The sequence below is a fragment of the Natator depressus genome, chromosome 1 (genome assembly GCF_965152275.1).
Source record: "Natator depressus isolate rNatDep1 chromosome 1, rNatDep2.hap1, whole genome shotgun sequence".
In the NCBI taxonomy this organism is placed as follows: domain Eukaryota; kingdom Metazoa; phylum Chordata; order Testudines; family Cheloniidae; genus Natator; species Natator depressus.
Genome location: NC_134234.1, coordinates 239,716,768 through 239,733,453, shown reverse-complemented (window position 1 = coordinate 239,733,453; position 16,686 = coordinate 239,716,768). Strand labels below are relative to the sequence as shown.

At 41.3% G+C, this 16,686-nt stretch overlaps 1 protein-coding gene across 7 annotated transcripts in view; it reads left to right on the top strand.

Annotated features, from left to right (window-relative positions):
• WNK1 (WNK lysine deficient protein kinase 1) overlaps window positions 1-16,686 on the top strand; it is a 165,217-nt gene that overhangs the window by 89,216 nt on the left and 59,315 nt on the right. For 5 of the 7 annotated variants that reach the window (XM_074938996.1, XM_074939008.1, XM_074939003.1 and 2 more), the window contains 6 exons: window positions 480-699; window positions 973-1,309; window positions 2,508-2,695; window positions 11,762-11,839; window positions 14,450-14,593; window positions 15,600-16,073. In XM_074938996.1, coding sequence (XP_074795097.1) covers window positions 480-699; window positions 973-1,309; window positions 2,508-2,695; window positions 11,762-11,839; window positions 14,450-14,593; window positions 15,600-16,073 — 1,441 coding nt within the window. The remainder of the gene's footprint in view (window positions 1-479; window positions 700-972; window positions 1,310-2,507; window positions 2,696-11,761; window positions 11,840-14,449; window positions 14,594-15,599; window positions 16,074-16,686) is intronic. The other 2 variants (XM_074939013.1, XM_074939019.1) reach the window with 1 other exon arrangement.

The following is a 16,686-nucleotide window of genomic DNA, read 5'->3' as shown; positions in this document are numbered from 1 at the left end:
GGACTAGTTTATTTAAATGGTAGTGTCTACTGTGCCCAATATGTGGAGTAACAGCTGCATTGTGGTACTTTAACCTTCATAAAGCCATACAGTTTCAAGAGTTATTTTATGACATGCTGTCCATTATTTTAAGTAATTAACATGATGTTGTGCTGCTAGGATTAGGTATTTGTAGTTGAGATGCAAGTGAATTTTAAGCCACTGACTGTTGCATGCTTTTGCATCATCTTGGGGTTAATCTTTGATTGCATTTTAAAAAGTTACAAAAATTGGCACTGGAAAAGCAAAATTGACAGTGATTTAATCCCCCCTCCATCCCTCAAAACAAACAGGGGAGTTAATGGGAGTAGTACGAAAAGCTGAGAGTAAGCTTTTTGGGATTGCCATTCAAGAAAGATGATGTTCCTTACTGATTTTGTCAAAACCTAATTATTGTGTATCTTCTCTCCTTTTCCACTTCTCTACCCTGGTATGTATAGATATGCTATCAAGGACCTTTTGAACCACGCTTTCTTCCAAGAAGAGACTGGTGTGCGGGTAGAACTAGCAGAGGAAGATGATGGAGAGAAGATTGCCATCAAGCTCTGGTTACGAATTGAGGATATCAAAAAGCTTAAGGGCAAATACAAGGACAATGAGGCAATAGAGTTTTCCTTTGACTTGGAGAGAGATGTCCCAGAGGATGTAGCACAAGAAATGGTAAGGGCTCTTGTGCCCTTTTGGGGCACTTGTAAGTGTGTTTAGATCAACTGACACATTTTCTTCTGAGGTTAGGGTGTAACCTGCCATCCTTTTAGTGTCCTGGCTGACGTAAGGGGGTGAGGGATTGGTTGTGTTTGGAGTTCAACTTCCCAGTCTCCTCTGAAGGTTAAGATTATACAGCAGAGCTGTACTTGTATTGCTGTGGCAAGATGTGATATTACCATTGCTTGGTAATATGACTTCTGTGAACATCCATGTGTCTTGCTTTAGGTGGAGTCAGGGTATGTCTGTGAAGGAGATCACAAGACAATGGCCAAAGCAATCAAGGACAGAGTGTCTCTGATCAAGCGAAAGCGAGAGCAGCGTCAGTTGGTGCGAGAAGAGCAGGAAAAAAGAAAGCAGGAAGAAATCAGTCAGAAGCAGCAGTTGGAGCAGCAGCTACAAACAAATGCTACCCAGGCAGGGGCAAAGCACCCTCCATCTGCCACTGGCATCACTGCTATCCCCACTACTTCAGCATCAGTGTCCACACAAGTAGAGCCTGAAGAGCCAGAGGCTGATCAGCACCAACAGCTGCAATATCAACAGCCCGGCATATCTGTTCTGTGTAAGTATATTGCCTCAGGCCATTCAGGATGTACTCCCACTTCCTTTAATTTTACTTTCCTTCCTTCTGGGGAGTCTTACTGATTTCCCTTTCAAGTGAAAAATCAGGTTACATGATACTGATAATTCTGCCCACAGTGGGGTATCCAAAGTAATGAGTTGTTGCTTCTTTTCTTGCTGTCATATCTGGAACTCCCTAGTAGTATATGATTGTAAGAGGAAGAGAAAATAGTGAGAAGCTAGTTGCTCTCCCATCCATATATGCACTGCTAAAATGAGAGAGAAACATAAGTTACCATTTGCCCTATATAGGCACCTGGATATTAAGATTTTATTTTGGATATACTCAGACTTGAAAGATACATCTATGTGTGCAAGGCAATGAAGCTGTTCATCCTCTTTGAAAATAATAATAATACTAAAGAACCCCTGGTTACCAGAGAGGACCTGATAACATTTTCAAAAGAGCCGGTGAGGTCCAGAGCAAGGCAGAATTGAAGCAAACTTCTTACTTCCACATTTAGTTGGGAATAACTTTTTGATAATTGTCTAGGTAAAGAAGCTGTTGAAATGATTGTCAGTGGCTTTCCACGCTCATCTCCTGATACTACGGATCAATTTAGTTCAGAGTTGGAGATGGAGCTCTGAGACTGAATACTCCGGGTTATATCCATATATAGGCTTGCTATAGTGGAGGAAGAGAATCTTTGTTTTGGATCAGTTTTCCTCTTAATTAATAAAATATTTTAAAACCGCCAGTGTACTGTAGATGACACAGTGAAAGTAAACCCTGCCCTGAAGACCTTAGTTCAATATAGGACATGTTGCGGAGCCTGGAGGAGGTGGGAAGACATCCTGTAGTCGGGGCAGGTTGTGTGACTGACATTATTTGCATGCAGATACTAAAGTTTTTAGGGCCAAGATTTTCAGAAGGGTGCCTAAAGTTAGACTTCCAAATTCATACTTAAACACCTGAATAAATGGCCCGACTTTGACAGTGCAAAGTACTTGTAAGCTCTGACTTCAGTTAGGAACTGCTGGGAGCTTAGCACTTTGGAAAATCAAGCAACATATATTTCAGAGCCTAACTTTAGGCACCCATTTTTGAAAGTCTGGACTTGTAATATTCAAGCAAGACTAAAACTTGTGAGTCTACAGTACTGTTTTTGAAACTAAAGTCTTGTGGTCTTTATCTGCAGCTGATGGGGCAGTTGACAGCGGGCAGGGATCATCTGTTCATACTGAATCATGTGTGAGTAGCCAGCAAACTGTGTCCTATGGTTCCCAGCATGAACAGACTATTTCAACAGCTACAATCCAGGGGTACACAGCTTCAGTTGGCCAAGCGCAGTCTCAACAACATGGAGGATATCAGCTACCCACAGTGGTAAGCACAAACCTCAAAAGGCACACAGAACACTATGGATTACTTCATTCTGTTTGTCTGTTTTTGTGGCAAACTTTCCTCTTGCCTTTCAATCTGCAGTGTATATATTTAAGCTTGGAAGGATAAGATTTTTGTTGGTAAATGTTGATTTACCATACACGTGAATGATGAAAAAATATTTCCATAGATGATCAAAATTGACAGATAGGCAAAGAAAGAAAAATGCTGCTTGAGAACTTGAGCCTGATTTAGGGATACTTACTTTGTACGTTTTGGCATGAGATATTGGCAGTTTGTGTTATAATAGTTATAAAGCTTAACTTTTTGAATCTCACATCTGTCTGCCATAATTTTCCACAACTCTGAAATTTAAAATGATAAAATTAATATTGAAAAGTGCTTAAGCCTATAGTTTGCACAACTGACAATTTAAATCTATAATAAAAATGCTTAAAATATACATTGCTATTATGTCAAAATTTATATAAAAAAAATACAACTTGAATTCTGCCAAGCCTGTGCATATTGTATGCAAATGCAGAATCTATCTGGGAGGTGAAACACTTCAGGCTGTATGCAGACCTTCTCAAATGCAGCACTTCACTTAGGATGAACAGGAAATAATCTGGGGTGTCCCGTCCCGTTCCCCCCCCACCCCGGGCATGCATTTAGAGTGAAATGGGTGGATTAGTATCAGTCTTGACTGATGCAACCCTAAGTTGAGGGTATTATCTCACATTGAAGTCTATGCTTAGTCTCACTCAGGATAGCTGTGCTTCTGCTACACTTAACAGTAAGTGTGGAAGTTCCAAGCACCAAGAGTTCTTGAAAGGACAGACAGAGGTATTGGAATAACTTAATGAAAGCTGCTCTATAAATATGAACTTGCTACATGTGTATTCTGTAAGGCTTTGATTACAGGTGTCACAGGTAAGAATTTTGAACCATTATAGAATGCTGCATGTAAGCACTCCAGACTGGAGAGATCCACATTTGTGTTCCCATTTTATTTATAGCTTGTGTTGAGTTGCTTGTCAGTTGCCATGCATATTCCTTTCCCTGGAAAGTCTGCAAAGGCCACAAATACCTTTTCCACTATTCATCTGTTACCCTTTATTTGGCACCCCTTTTTTTTCCCCCCTTGATACATTTTCAATGCTGACTTTGTAGGAGCTCTTAAAAAAAATCCTGCCTCTCACCGCTGTAGTATTTATATTTCCGTTCAGCTGTCATTGCTGGCTCCTTCATTTGCAAACTCAGAGGCAAATAATGGTACCATATCTGGAGAATACAAAACCATTTTCTGTTGAGTCTTGGGAATCCTCAGGTTTCTGTTTTGGCATCTATAGCAGGGAATTTTATTGCAGTTGTTAGTGGTGTCAGCCTTTCTCTTTGAAGAAACTTACCAATTGCATTGATGAATAAATGGCCTCTCCATCCTTTTCAAAGGCACTTAACCTGAAGGTTTGTGGCGCTGTTGATTCTTAATCAAATTAAGCTTCTAAGCTGTCTAAAGTAGTCCTTTGCTTGCTCTCTTACTTTTCCATATTTCAATCCAAGGATGTGGCTATGATGAAAAAACATTCCAGTCTTGACATGCCTGGCTTCCAGATTGAATGCCTAGAGTAACAGTAGGGAACCCACTAACAATTCTTCTGAGCAGTCCAGATACTAATCTGAAAAATTTTGCTAAAATCAGTGGTAGGCCTCCAGAAAACCACCAATCTGGATTTTTCTGGATATTTTTACATTGAGTTCAATTTTCTTTGAAGGCAAAGGGGCAGTTCATTGTGAGAAATTTCAATGACTAGAGGAACAAATCTTGAAATTATGGGCTGGCTGCTATACTAACACTTCCATCTTTCCACTTCTTTCTTTTTTACAAGTATTTAATTGGGTCAGATTTTGACCTAATGGCTTCTGGGTTGTGTCAAAATCACAAAATCTTGGCTCTTTATTTAACAAAGCCATCTTCTAGAAAATGCAATAAATCTAATATTAAAGAAGCAAGTTTTTGCAAATATTAAACTCTAACTTTTTGCTCCACAATTCATGTTGTGGATGATGCTTAATTTCTTATGGTAATAACTTGACTGAATAAAGTACTAAATCTATCCTATCAGTCCAGTTATATGTATAGGAAGCTAAACTCCTTTATAGAAAATGAAATAGGTTTTGTGCAAGCAGAAAGACTGGAGAGACAAGTATCACTGACTTTGACGTACACACCTTTCCCCAGTCAACCTAGTGTGGACATCTGAAGGCTGTGAATTAAGCACTGAGGGTCTTCCATGTATAGAGTTGCTTGGTACTGGAAATACTGTTTCAAAGCTTCCTGAAATGAGTGTACAGTGAGAAAATATCTCCTATCTGTCAGCCCTGCTCTTCGTGTGCACATACAAATTGCTTTTGGTAGGAGCATTAATGGAACACTCTTCACTGTTGAATAATCCAAGGCAAGCAAGTCCTCAGAGGTGCACACTTCCTGTTTTCTGTGTGCTGGCCTTCATTAAACTCCCTCATATCTCTTTGCACACATAGCAATCAGCATTAGTCTTATCATGTATGTGTGACTGTTTGTGTTAGCTCATTACGGTTGTCCAACTTTTCATTTTTAAAGCATTCATGTCTTAATTTTGTTTTCCTCCTTAGCCTCAACGTGGTCGTAGCATGTCAGTTTATGTCCCCCATCTTTCTGCTGTTCCCTCTCTGCCCTGCATCCCTCCCAGTATTCCTTCTACCCCACCACCAGCATTGTGTGCACCTCTTTCTCCTTCCTACCTTCGGACTGCCCCTGAGGAAACCTTTGCAGAAAAGCTTTCTAAAGTACTGGAGAATGTCCTGCCTATGCACTCTGCCTCTCCACGCAAGCACCGATGCTCCAGCCTGCCTTCCCTCTTTGTCACTCCTGTATGTGTTATTGTACGCCTCCTGGCACACAAAGATAAGTTACCATTAAATACATCCTGGTTTGGTTTAATAAAAGTAAAGAGGAGCAGATTTCTTTTTTTTTTTTTAAATCCTATGCCCTATGCAACTAGAGTGCTGATTCCTTCTCTTTGGGAAGCACCATGCTTATCGCAGGAGTGGTGGGTGAAATTTTGTGGCCTGCTTTGTGCAGGAGGTCAGACTAGATGATCATAATGGTCCCTTCTGACCTAAATATCCATGAATCTATGTAACAACTAATAAGAAATGTTGGCACCAAGTTTGATTAAAGTTTAGGGAAAGGACTGAATGTATCACAGAAGATAAAGAGAGAAGCAGCAATCTAGTCTGTCCCATAAGGTTAGTGCACCTGCTTCTGCTTTTAGGCAATCAGTGACATTCTTTCAGGTCCTGGATAAAATTAATGTCAAATATGACCAGGTATTAAAACTTACTAGTAGCAGCTGGTTTGCTCCAGAGGATTGTGTTTTAGTGGGGACAGTGACCTTTTAGATTTATAATGTTAAAACAAATCAGGAGTAGCAAACAGTTCAGCATCCTTCTTCTGTTTGATTCTGGAGGGAAGTTACAATTAAGTTTTCATTGATTCCTATATAAATATTGTGTTTTGAGGTGGAAAGACTGCTTCTGTTAGAGCAGATGTTAGATACTAAGAGCATGAATGGAAGGCTCTTTCTAGAGTAACTGATTCTGTTTGAAGTTAGAAGTGTTTTTGGCTTCAATTTATTCTTTAATTTGAGGAAATATTTCCTTTTAAGGGGAACTTTGGGAATACGGAGTCAATTTCCGGAACACAGGAATAGCGTATAAAGGACATGTCCTTATTCACTGTACTGTGCACTATGGGAGTTTGCTGCTGCTTTTCCAGAGGGGAAATTAAGTGATCTGTTTGATTCTTTGAGCTCACTATAATCAATCACAATGTCATGGAGAAATCAGTTGCTGATAGCTCTTGTAGAATCCTCCTAAAAGAGGGGCAATATTGCATCATGGCTCAATACGCTGAGGCAAAGGTGAGATGAAAGCATCTCACTGAACATTTGGAAATAGATGCTCTTGATTGTTACCCTGCTGTTGAATTATCCTTGAACCAGATCTTCCTAACTGACTTGAACTTCTAGCCAATTGAAAGCAGTTCTTGGCAATTTCTTTGACTTCAATAGCTTGTAGTAGTTGTCAGTGATTACACGGTTGCTGCTGTTCTCCCAAGAGCAATTAAATTAAATATGTAAGTACTGTTGGTGTAGAAAGTATGAGGTGCTAGTGAAAATTAGTAGTCATATATAGTGAAAATGCATCACTGTTACAAATTACAGTACAACCTTTCCTCGCCCTTCTTTTTGACCCTTGGGGGAAAAAAGCCAGGATGAGCCTAACGTAACACTTTAATCAGAAAGTGCGTAACTTGCTTTTGAGAACATCACTGCTGGTTTAGTACAGGTCTATTCAGATTGGAGATACAGGAGTAGTCTAGTCAATTCTAATGTGTTAATGGCTTGCCTATTGAGTACCACAAATAGGAAGGGCAGTTGAAAAAAACTGAGTCCAAAGATGATGCAACATAATGAGTGACTCTTAACAATGGCTTAATCTTGCAACCTTAGGAGGGTCATTCCATTGCCTTTTAGCATGTAGCAAGTACTGAATGGTTTCTGAGAGGGTAACAAAAATACATCTTCATGGGAGATAATCTGAGTTAAGTAACCAAAAACTGAAGATCTCTTCTCCTCCCTTTCTTGCCTTTTTTGTGGACCTTGTAAACACAAAATCAAGAGATTGTTGCCTCACTGCTAGCTAATTCAGAATTTGTTCTTTAGGTATAACTTGCACACAGATCAGTAACTCAAAGGCTTAGCTCAAAGCAGTTGCAGGTACTGTGAAAGTAAGTCTGTTTCATTGCCAGCAGCAAATTGTCTCTCTTTCGTGAATGAGAAGAAGGGGATTGTTATGGAAAAGCAGCTTCTAACAAAAGCAAATACTTCTATATGCTGTCATAAGCCCTGGCTGGGATGATTTAGTTGGGGATTGGTCCTGCTTTGAGCAGGGGGTTGGACTAGATGACCTCCTGAGGTCCCTTCCAACCCTGATATTCTATGATTCATGTTCACCATGGATGTATTTAATGGATATTTCCTTTTTTGTAATTTCCAAAGCATTGTATGTGGTGTTGATCATGAACTTGGAGTAGTCACTCTATAAGGTTACTACACAGCTGCCTAGTGAGCTGTGCATGTTCATGTCCTTTCATTTCTAAATGTATGAATTACTTGTCTTGTTCATATCAATACAGCCTCAGTCTCTGGTGCATCCGTGTGGGGGAACACCAACGTTCCCAGATTCACAGATATTTTTCCCAACCATTCATGAACGGCCAGTGTCTTTCTCGCCACCACCTGTCTGCCCGCCGAAGGTCACCATTTCTCAGCGGCGCAAGAGTACCTCCTTCTTGGAAGCTCAAACATGCCACTTCCAGCCCTTGCTGAAAACTGGCCAGAGTTTACTTCCACCTGGTGGTAGCCCCACAAATTGGACACCAGAGGCAGTCGTTATGCTGGGCACTACAGCTCATAGGGTCACTGGAGAGCCCCTACATGTTCAAGTCAGTTCAGCACCTCCTGAGGATGCTCACTATAGAATGCCTCAAGAAGCAGTTTACTTAGTGGGCATGCACTACCAGCCACAGTTGCCAGAGCATTACGATACAGTAGCATATAATTCCTATGGGACTGAACAGTACTTGAAACAGGTGCCTGAACAGAAGCAAGTGGCAGGTGGCCCTCTTCAGAACTCTGTTTATGACTACCAATCTGGGCAGACCTTCCTGCCAAGACATGTACAGAGCTTGAGGCTGGATTCTGGAATCAGCCCACTTTCACCATTGTCCAGTGTTTCATCTCCATTAAGTGCAGATTCCACACAGATGAAGTTTCACCAGGTATTTGTTCCTCATTCTGCACCTGCTGTGCTTACTCACAGTGGTGATGGCAGAACAAGCTGTGTTTTTGAGTTCCATGTACACACAGCAAATTCGGCTCCAGGAGAAGGGGGTATCTTACCTCAACGTATTTACAGAACCTGCCGGGGGTCGATGGATTTTAATCAGGAGGAGTCCACTCAGGCAACAGGGTTGCATGGTCGCCTCCAGCCTGTGACAGAGGAACAGTATAACTACCTTGTTCCTGAGCTAACAGTGCCCAGAACAGGATCTATCAGACACAGCTGGCCAGAGGGAAGTCCAGAATACTCAAGTGATTCATCACAGCTGACTTCCTCTGACACTGGTGATTTCCAGTCTCCTCCCCCGACAGGGGGGTCATCTACAGCTTTTGGTTCAGATGTCTCGTTGCCCATTGTCCCGTTGCCTCAGAAGGTATTTCAAGAATCGCAGCTTTTCATCTGTTTCCAACAGGGAGCCTCAGCTCAGCAGGCCTTGTCTACCTCGCTTTCATCAGGACCACCTACACTCTACCCTCAGGTTACAGGAGCAAACCATTCCAGAATTTCTCTGCTGTTTAAGTCCTCCTTTACACAATTAAGAGCCAGGTTTCCCTTCTTTCTTTCTCCTCCCTTCCCCACTCAGTTGTTCTAGATCTTGGAATTTAGAGGATATGTTCCCGCTATATCAGTAATATACTAGGATCTCAGTATCTTAAAAGGTCTCGCCTAAATAAGTGAGACATCAACAGCTAATCATTATACCTTCACCCCAGGCAAAATCTTGGTAGTTGGGGCCTTCTGATATTTGTGGCAAATAGTCAGTCAGTACTCCTTATCATTATTTCCTAGCTGATGTTCAGCTCAGAGATGCAGGGGACTGAAATGTAGGGTTGGCTTTTCATCCTGAAGGGGTTATGAATTGGGTACAATAAGGTATGACTAATTCTGTGGGAAGAAATATTGTGACCAAAGAATCGTGCGTTCTTTGGTCATGCAGTCAATGTCTTCAATTGAAGAATTTAATACTTTTAACAATATACTATTCATACAATGTAGGATAGAAAAACTAAAATGCCAATTGATCTGTCCACTGTCCAGAAGCAGGTGAAACTCTTACTCGATTTCAAAGGGATTTCAGGGGATGAGGTGTGTCTGTAAATATACACAGATCTGGGAATGTATTTATTGAAGGAGCACTCTGAAAATTACTTAGGAAAGTTTATTTTCCAAGTTAACTATTTTGATAAATTAAAATGTAAACAAAAGCCAATTGCACGAATTGTCTGAGCTTGATATTCATATGGTATCACTTCCACATAATGGCAGAACCTAGGACTGTTAAAAATAAAACAAACTTAAATGTTGTTGGAATTTACATATTTTATTGGTACATGTAGTACTTTCACTTGCAATAGCCAGGAGAGGAGAGGACCTACCTAGAAGAAGACTTCTCTTCTCCCTCACTCCCCTCATTTCAGCAGTGAAGTTTGGACTTTCTTCACTGTTGCAGTTGCACGTGGAGCTAGCCCATTTTTTGGAGTGGAGGAGATCTTTAGGAAGAAAAGGAGCTTTGTTGTTCTGCAGTATATAGATGTAGAAAGGTCAGGAACCAGGGATTCAGTCTGAATGCTTTCCTCATGGGGTAGTGGAGACTGCTTTTCTTCCCACCCACTCAACACAAGTAGAGGATTGTGGTGATAGCTGTTTCAGAATGCAGCTTCTAAGCACTAATCTGTTGACAGTTGTTGCACTCCAAGGGAGCATAGTGAATCTTCACTGTAAGCAGAGTGAAGTGGAGTGAAAGTCTAGTGAAGTGCTTTGAAACAATGTGGGACTATACTACCCTATAAATACTGTTACATAGGAAACCACTTACTGAAGTTTGTTGTACGTTAAAGACTAAACAAATGGCTGGGAAGGTAGCCCAAAATAAGGAAGATAATCCATATGTGAGATATATTTTATTAAGAGCTCTTGACTAATGTGTTAAAATAGTGCATGATTTAGGACTTAGTGTGTCCTCATATTGAAGAGGTATTATCTTGGTATGTACCATTTAAATTGTAACAAATAGGCAAAACCTTCAAAAAACTATTAAAAGAGTAAAATAAAAAGCTTCCCTGGATGGTGTTATGCTTTCCAAGGTTTTTTCTTAAATCACAGGAATGCTTTCCAAAAGTATTAATGGAAACAATATACTGCAGGTTTGTACACTAAGGGAAATCTTGTGGCTTTAATTTGAAGAAATAATATTTCATACAGTACTTTATGCAACTTTCTAAATGCACTAGACACTTTTTTAGCCTTCCCACTGAAGAGTGACAAACTAAAAAAGAGAGCTGGGTGACCGTTGCTTTCTGGGCTATACTAAGGTGTACAGTTACTGTATGTGCCAGTTTCTGATACAGAAAGATATTTAGTCAAGTGGGAACAAAACTGCTGAGGGGCTAGTTACCATACCGTTTCTTCAGTGTCTTCCACATTCACTTGTAATGTCATTCATCCATTCTTTTATTTGCTTATTTATTCAAAGATGTCTTTTTGTGTTAGGTAGGACTCTGTGGACTGGAACCCTCTGTCTCTCCGACAGCTGATCCAACTGATAGGCTCTGAACATTTATTAGTGTTGAGAATCTGGAAATGATTTGGTGTGGATTTTTGACATGTCTTTCAAAGTGAGCCCAGGACACACGCACACGCTTGATTTAATACTGGTCTAGAACTCTGTATCTTTCTTCAACTGATGCTCAAGGATACAGATTTCATATCCTTTTTTCATTCTTTCTTTTACCCCTGGCCACCCAAGTGTGCTCACAGTGTGTAAATGTAAAATGTAATGCTTCTGTTCCCGGCTATTGTACCAGGACAGCTTGACGCAGATCCTAAAGAAACACTGCGGAAGGATGAAACTGATAGACTGACTTGCCTAATGTGGAGGGTTGTTTTGGTTTTTTTTGTATTAGTTTTTCTGGAAAGCTTAACAAAATAGAGCTCATCACTTCCCCATAATGCTCTGCTCTGTTGAATATCTCCATATTAAAATTAAGCCATAGTATTATTTAGGATTCACTAGAAATTTGTTCCAATTAGACCATCCTAGTCAGAAATTATAGATGCTTGTTGCAGAAGCCAATAATTGCCCAGTATGATTCTACCTGTTTCCATTTTTTTCCCCTGTAGACACAGGTGCAAGGCCAGCCAGCCTCAAGTAGTATATCGGTGGGAGTGCCATCCCAGCCTACACAGCCAAGTCAGCAGGTAAGAATAACTGTTCCTAAAGGCGGGACTGATGTGTAGTAAGTTTAACTTGCAGCTTGCTTTTTATGGGTGAAAGTGAACAGGAGGATAGCTGCCTCCTTTGTTCTCCTTAAATGTTTTCAGTATTGCCTTTTCAGAATTGTTTTAAAAGTTATGAAATTTCAGGTTGTGGGCAAGGGAAGAGGATTTTTGTTAAAATAGAAATGATATAGGCTTGTTGGTGCAGATGCTAGGCACAGCTTCCAACTTTTTAATATTCTAGTGACTTTTTTATACATGATGGCTTATTTTCAACTAAAATACGTAATTGAAGCTCGCCAGATTTGAATGGGGATCCTCTTGATGTGTTTGAGTAGACAAAAGTGTACTTTTTCTCTACCCTCACAACCTCAACTTTACCACATCTAGTTCCAGTGTGCGCTTGGTTTTGAGATTTAATTTTGTAAGCTAAGTACAAGTGGACTATAGTGCTTGCAGAATATGGCCTTCCAAATTTTCTCAGTGAGGTTCCCTGTGCATGGGCACCTTCTCATGAGGTATGGTGAAAGGACTTACGTCTAAGTTTTGGGCAAAGTGCTGAATAACTGAAAGACATGTTTTGTTACTTGGGCACTGATACAACTATTTTGTAGGATCTTTTTGTGAACGCTGTCTTCTATGCCTTTCAGGAAGGTGTTTAATCTCTCTTTTATTTGAAAAGAGAGCTTAGACTAACTCTCAGTGTAAGTAATTTTAAGATCTAACAAAATGATTGGGTAGGTGCAAACATGAAGATGAAACACCAATCTTATGGTAGCTTACCCTTTTGTCCTTCTGGCACTGAAGCTTGTATCGTGTACAACCCTATTGTCATGATGTAAAGTGTAGTAGCAAGTAGACTTCAGACTTAATTTTCGAATTTGTTGACTTCTTTGCAAAAAGAAAAGGAGTACTTGTGACACCTTACAGATTAACAAATTTATCTGAGCATAAGCTTTCGTGAGCTACAGCTCACTTCATCGAGCTGTAGCTCACGAAAGCTTATGCTCAGATAAATTTGTTAATCTGTAAGGTGTCACAAGTACTCCTTTTCTTTTTGCGAATACAACTAACACGGCTGCTACTCTGAAACTTGACTTCTTTGGACAGCCTTAATGCTAAGCAGCTATGCTTAGTGTAACTGTAGGATAATGTGCAATCACAGTCTTACTAGCTGTCTAATATACAGTAACTCCTCACTTAAACTTGTCCCGGTTAACGTTGTTTCGTTGTTATGTTGCTGATCAATTAGGGAACATGCTCATTTAAGGTTGCGTAGTGCTCCCTTATGACCTTGTTTGGCAGCCGCCTGCTTTGTCACTGCTTGCAGGAAGAGCAGCCCGTAGCAGCTAGCTGGTGGGAGCTTGGAACCAGAGTGGACCGGCAGCCCCCCTATCAGCTCCCCTAAGTTCCCTGTGCGGCAGCCGCCCAGCAGGCTATCAATTGCTGGCAATTCAGCTGTCCCTCCCCCCACTGCCATGTGGTGCTCCTGTCCTCTGCCTTGCAGCTGCTCCTGGGAGCCTCCTGCTTGCTATGCAGGGGGGAAGAAAAAGTGGGGCTAATGTCAGGGTGTCCCCCTGCTTACCCTTCTCCATATAGAGCAGGGTGGGGACACGACAGGGCTCAGGACGGAGAGAGCTTGCTGGCTGCAGCTGCTGTCTCAACTTCCTGATGTACTTAAAGGGGCAATGTGCATCTCTCTCTCTCTCTCTCTCCCCTCCCCCACCCCCCACACACAGGGTGTGGCTTTCTGTTTCTGTCTGCCATGCTGTCTCCCCTCCCTTCATTTGTGCTGCCTTGTAGAGTGTGAGGCTACATTAACAACAATGTGTTAACCCTTGAGGGCTCAGCCGAATGCTAGTTCCTCATTTAGCAGTAAGGCATTCCCTGGGAAATATCCCACCCTCTTCCACCCTCTAACTTCACCAACTCTACCAAGCTTCACAATCGCCATTGCTGTGTACGGTATTAAATTGCTTGTTGAAAACTTTGTGTGTATGTGTATATATAATATAGTTTTTTGTCTCATGAAAAAAATTTCCCTGGAACCTAACTCCTCCCCCCCCCCCCCTTACATTAATTCTTATGGGGAAATAGGATTCTCTTAACATCGTTTCCCTTAAAGTAACATTTTTCAGGAACATAACTACAGTGTTAAGCGAGGAGTTACTGTACTTGTTCCCACATCTGTGTTTCTGATAGGTACACAACAGGGGTTCCACTCAGAAAAACTGTACATCTTCTCTTGACATTTTTGACATCTGCCTATTCTAGGTAGCCCTGTCTGATCATCTGGCTTTCATGATATGAAATATTTTCTATGCTGAATAATATTCTGTTTGTTTTTGCATTTACACTGATTCTATTAACAGGATGTGTTAGCTTCCATTGTAACTAGTGAAATATTAGGGCTCAGTGTTGGTGCCAGTGCTGTTTTAATACTGCTGAATAACAGCTATCGTATATGGTTATCTCCTGTATCTAATGAGAGAGTGAAAACCTAGGAAAAATCTACACAAATGCATCTAAATCTGAGGAACGTTTTTATCTGAAGAGAAAATAATCTCTTGCCGTCTTTCCTCCTTGGAACAGAGTGCACAGCAGCTGGCTCCTTCCCAGCAGACAGGACAGTACCAGCTGCAGCAGTCATCAGTTTCCAGTGGATCTACCCCATCACAACCAGTTTCTCAGACTCCATTGATCATGCCGATGCCTCAGGTACCAGCTGGGAGTCAGGTAATTAAAGTTGGTCTTTTGCATTTAGGAGATTTCTCCTCTCTTCCTTTGTTGGCTGCCCCTTTTATTGGTCTGCCTTCTTTCCTAATGGTTCAGAAAATACTGCTGGGGGTGACACGATTATCATACTATGTTTTAAAAAATTTGTGCCTGGAATCTTTCTTTGGAATATGTGGCAGAAGCTTAGTGGTTCAGTTGAGAAGCGACAGCACTTAAAAAGGAGGCCTTTCTTACATAGAGATCTTTGTCACATTGTCTAAAATGTGACAAGACACAACTTCTGCAAAGATTAAAATAATGTGTCACTTGCACTTTGAGGAGTTTTATGTGGCATTGTTGACACTTTATGTAGGAGAAACCTACTCCGTCCAAATTACATTTGTGTTCATAATCAAAAATTTGTTCTCCAGTTAATGAGCCATGTACACTGCCTCTTCTGAACTGTCCTCCTCTTTTCTACCAGCCTTCCTCCTTCACTTCTTGGCCAAAATGCTTCTGTTACTGAATGGTTTTATTTCAGATTGGCTCACGTTTTTGGGTACCATGAATGTGAGCTTTGATAAATTAAAAGGGTTTTTGTTGCTTGTACGTTTGAACTTCTTTTCCAATTGATTGCTGGCTTCAATTGACATGACCTTTGCCATTCTCTGTATGCTGACAGTGGCAAGGGAGAGAGGATTGATTGTAGAATTAGAACGAGAGAGGACCAGAGTCCGTTTACATACATGTTGATGCTGCAGCAGTGTTCAGACCTTGCTGTTCCACCCCAACACAACGTACGTGTTGCAAAAGGTGGTTTAGAGATCCTCAGGAACGAATTGCAAAATGAGAACCCTTTGGAACAGCAATCCACTCTCCAGCCTCTCTACCAACTACTTTCCCCACTCCACTCTTAAAGGGTGTGATAACTTAAATAATTCTTTTTTCTTTGACTCATACATTAAAAATCTGCTTTCTGCAACCCTGCTTCCTAAAAAGTCTATCTCTATTTTCTTTGCATCCCCAGCTTCCTGTTTCCCAAGCAGTGCCGATCATCCAAGGCGAACCTCAGTTACCTGTTGCAGCACCTTCTCTCCCTCAACCAGCAGTTGCCTCAACCATCCCCATTGGCTCTCATTTTCTCCCTATGGGACAGCCCTTGTCAACCTCCCTGCTCCCCCAGTTCTCAGTCTCTCAGCTCCCCATTGCAGCACCTCATGCGTCAGTGGCTCAGCCAGGCTTCCAGTCTCTGCCTGTCTCTATGGCAGCTGGCATTAACCAGCCATTACTCACTCTGGCCACATCTGCTGCAGCAGCTGCTATCCCTGTAGGATCAACCATTGTCCCTAGCCAGCTTCCAGCTGTTCTACAGTCTGCAGCCCAGCTGCCCAGCCAGGTTCTCCCACAGCTCCTGCAGCCAGCTGTTCAGTCCATGGGATTACCAGCCAGCCTTGGACAAGCTGCTGAAACTGCACTTCCAGCTGGAGATGCTTTGTATCAGGTATTGTTGCAAGCCAGCAAGAGGTCTTCTCATCTTCTGTTCCTCTGGGGCACTAGACCTGATCTGCGTGCTGCAGATACTTGCCAATACCCGAATTTGGTAGGAGAGAGAACAACCCACATTTTGTCCTTTTTTTTTTTTTTAAATGAACAGATGAGTTCTCTCATTGCACTTGTATGCAAGAGGGCATAGTTTCATGAAATTTTATTTTGTTTTTGGACACCTAAGTATGGATTTATTGGCAATGGAATTTCTCTAAAAGAGCTAGTATTTTTTTCTGCTATATGTGACAACTATGAATTGAAAATTGATGATAATTTATTACCCCTGCCAAAGACATCAAAATGCTGGTCTGTGTGTCCTGGAAAGACACTGTGTGGGGTGTCTGGAAACACCAGTCTTTTGGCACAACTCATTGGGGGAAAATTGATATCTTAGCAATAAACCAAACTGTGAGCCCTGGACATAAGTGAAGTATCAGATGCAAACATGGAATGTTGAGATGATGGACAGGAGCTAATCAGTGTTTGATTATTTAGAAGTTAAACATTTACTGCAGTCAGAGTATAAAAGGGACAAACTGCATAGTGATGGGAATATAGGTCCAGCATGT